Below are 2,297 nucleotides of genomic sequence, written 5' to 3'. Positions count from 1 at the left end.
TATAAAAACAAAAAAGAAAGATAAGACATAAACAAGAAAGTACTGTACTAATGTGGCAATTACAGAGGTGGTTCGTCTTCCTGAAGAGACGGGCCACGTCGGCTGTCCACAACCTGGCCAAGAGTGCGCAGGAAGGCTAAGTTATGGCGCGTTTCCACTACACGGCCTCGCTCGGCCTCGCTCGGTATGGCTAGGCCTCGTTAGGCCTGGCTCACTTTATGGCGCATTTCCATTACAGTTTAGTAGCTGGGGTAGTATCTATAGTAACGCAGTGTAGGCGGAGCCGTGACGTGATCTTCAATGAGAACCCCAGAAAAACAACACAGCCGTTAGCTGTTAGCACTCAGAGCTCACAGCTCCTCATATATGTTCAGAAACTAGACAAAAGTGAAACAAGTACAAACCACAGACTGCCTGTGTCATGGTGAATACAGTCGCTGCTTTATTTATGTCTGTATAGGCCGTTGTTGTGAGTGTGGACGGTCGGAGCATATACTGCGTTAGCTTAGCCAATCTCCATTTAGAAAACAAGCATTTTAAAAGGTTGTTCGCCTGCCGTCTGTCTGCAGACTTGACAAAGCATTAATTCATGGTTTTTACTAACCGGTATCAGTATGTTGTTACTTCGGCATCATTTTGAAACGTGTATTACAATTAAATCACGGTCAAATATGTCCATCTTGTTGTAGTTGTAGCCCCCTTGCCAGCGATTCTCTCTCTAGTTTAGCATACTCAGCCCGACTCAGCCTCGTTGTCTCTGGCCCTAGACCAGATTTTATGAGGCCAGAAAAACTGTGAATTAGGACCGGCCGGCCGGTACTAGGCCAAGTGGAAACGCAACCAAAGACGGGCCGCTGACGTCACAGCCCTCTTAAACCGTGCTCCGCGCTGTAGTGGAAACGCGCCATTAAATGCCAGAGTTTGAGCGTTCTCCTTCTCAAGGCCATTTCCTCCTGCCTTGCCCGGGCAGTAGCCTCCATGGTCAGCTGCCAGTGCCGATCCACCTGGGCCAGGTTCCGTTCATGGTGCCGTTCCTCCTGTGCTAGGTGCTCGTCTCCTCCTCGTTTCCTCTTGCCTGTATGATGATAAGATAATTATAGCAATAAGAATTAGCAATAAGAATGAAAAACACAGGACAGGTACAGGTCACACAAGGATATAAGAATAAAATGTATAAGCAGAACTACAGTAAGGATGAACTAAAGACAGTTATGCCCTAGATGTTTACAATGATTGTGAAAGTGAATTACATTATGTCCAGCCTGTTGATAATGAATATAAATATATGTATATAATAGGATGTCACACACAATTGTACTAGCTGCTTACTAGCTAGTTACTTACTTGTAACAGAGCACTTCCACACAGTGGTATAGCTTATTTTACTTACTGACGATGGATGATCTAAAGTTTAAAAAAAGTCACAATTGCAGTCGTTTTGCCATGCCTATTTCTTACCTAGAACCACACGCTGCGGTGTCGTGATGGCACTCGGCGTTGGTGGTTGAGTTGGTGTCGGTTGTTCGGCTGGTGTCTGTGGTCGAGTTGGGGTCCCTTCTGGATTCGATGACGAGGACGGATCACCCGTTGTTCGGGACTGTTCCTCCTCACTAGTCTCATCTATGGCATCATCTAGAACAGCAACATGACTTGTTCATTCCACAAACTACTGCAGCACAATACTAAATAGCAACAACAACAACTGTAGAAAAGAAAAACTGAACGTAAACAATGGCACATGTGGTGGTAGCAAACAATAGCTCTAGCTAATGCTATCTGCCTTAGCTAGCTATGTAGCTCTTCGGGGATCCATAAAAGCATGGGTTGTAGAACTTAAATGTAAGGATAAAATAGACTTGTTTGTTAGAAGTGAGCTTTATAATAGATAGGGACACAACGCTTTCAAGCAAATAACAGAGCGTTAGCAAAGACTTACCATGCAGAGACTCCAGCAACGCGGTTGCAGAGTCCAGGCCTCCCTCCCTCCCAACGTTGGCCGGTCTATGGCCATAAATATCGTCAATCAGGTCGAACCACTTCCAGCTTCTCCTATCTGAACCACTCCGGCCGTTGTGGTCCTTGACGGCTCGATACTCACTCTTAAGCTTTTTCAGTTTGTCCCTACACTGCTGGAAAGTCCTTGCGTATCCGCGTCCGGACAACAGTGCAGAGACCTCCTGAAAAACGTTGAGGTTGCGAGTTGTGCCGTCGAGCTCCCGCTGGATTTTGTCATCTGCTATCAGCTGGAGGAACGTCGTAACCTCGTCAATCGACCACGGTGTGCTTTTCTTTGCCAT

At 46.1% G+C, this 2,297-nt stretch overlaps 1 protein-coding gene across 1 annotated transcript; it reads right to left on the bottom strand.

Annotated features, from left to right (window-relative positions):
* Positions 1 to 915: 915 nt before the first annotated feature.
* On the bottom strand, positions 916 to 2,297 carry LOC117489207 (trihelix transcription factor GT-3a-like; the record flags this gene model as incomplete). Its single annotated transcript, XM_034138379.1, has 3 exons — positions 1,937 to 2,297; positions 1,459 to 1,632; positions 916 to 1,075 (listed from the first exon to the last, which is right to left on the bottom strand). Coding segments are annotated over exons 1-3 (695 nt in total), but the record flags the coding sequence as incomplete, so codon positions are not given.

Source organism: Trematomus bernacchii, unplaced genomic scaffold (genome assembly GCF_902827165.1).
Source record: "Trematomus bernacchii unplaced genomic scaffold, fTreBer1.1, whole genome shotgun sequence".
Classification (NCBI taxonomy): Eukaryota; Metazoa; Chordata; class Actinopteri; order Perciformes; family Nototheniidae; genus Trematomus; species Trematomus bernacchii.
This window is presented reverse-complemented; position numbering and strand designations above follow the sequence as displayed.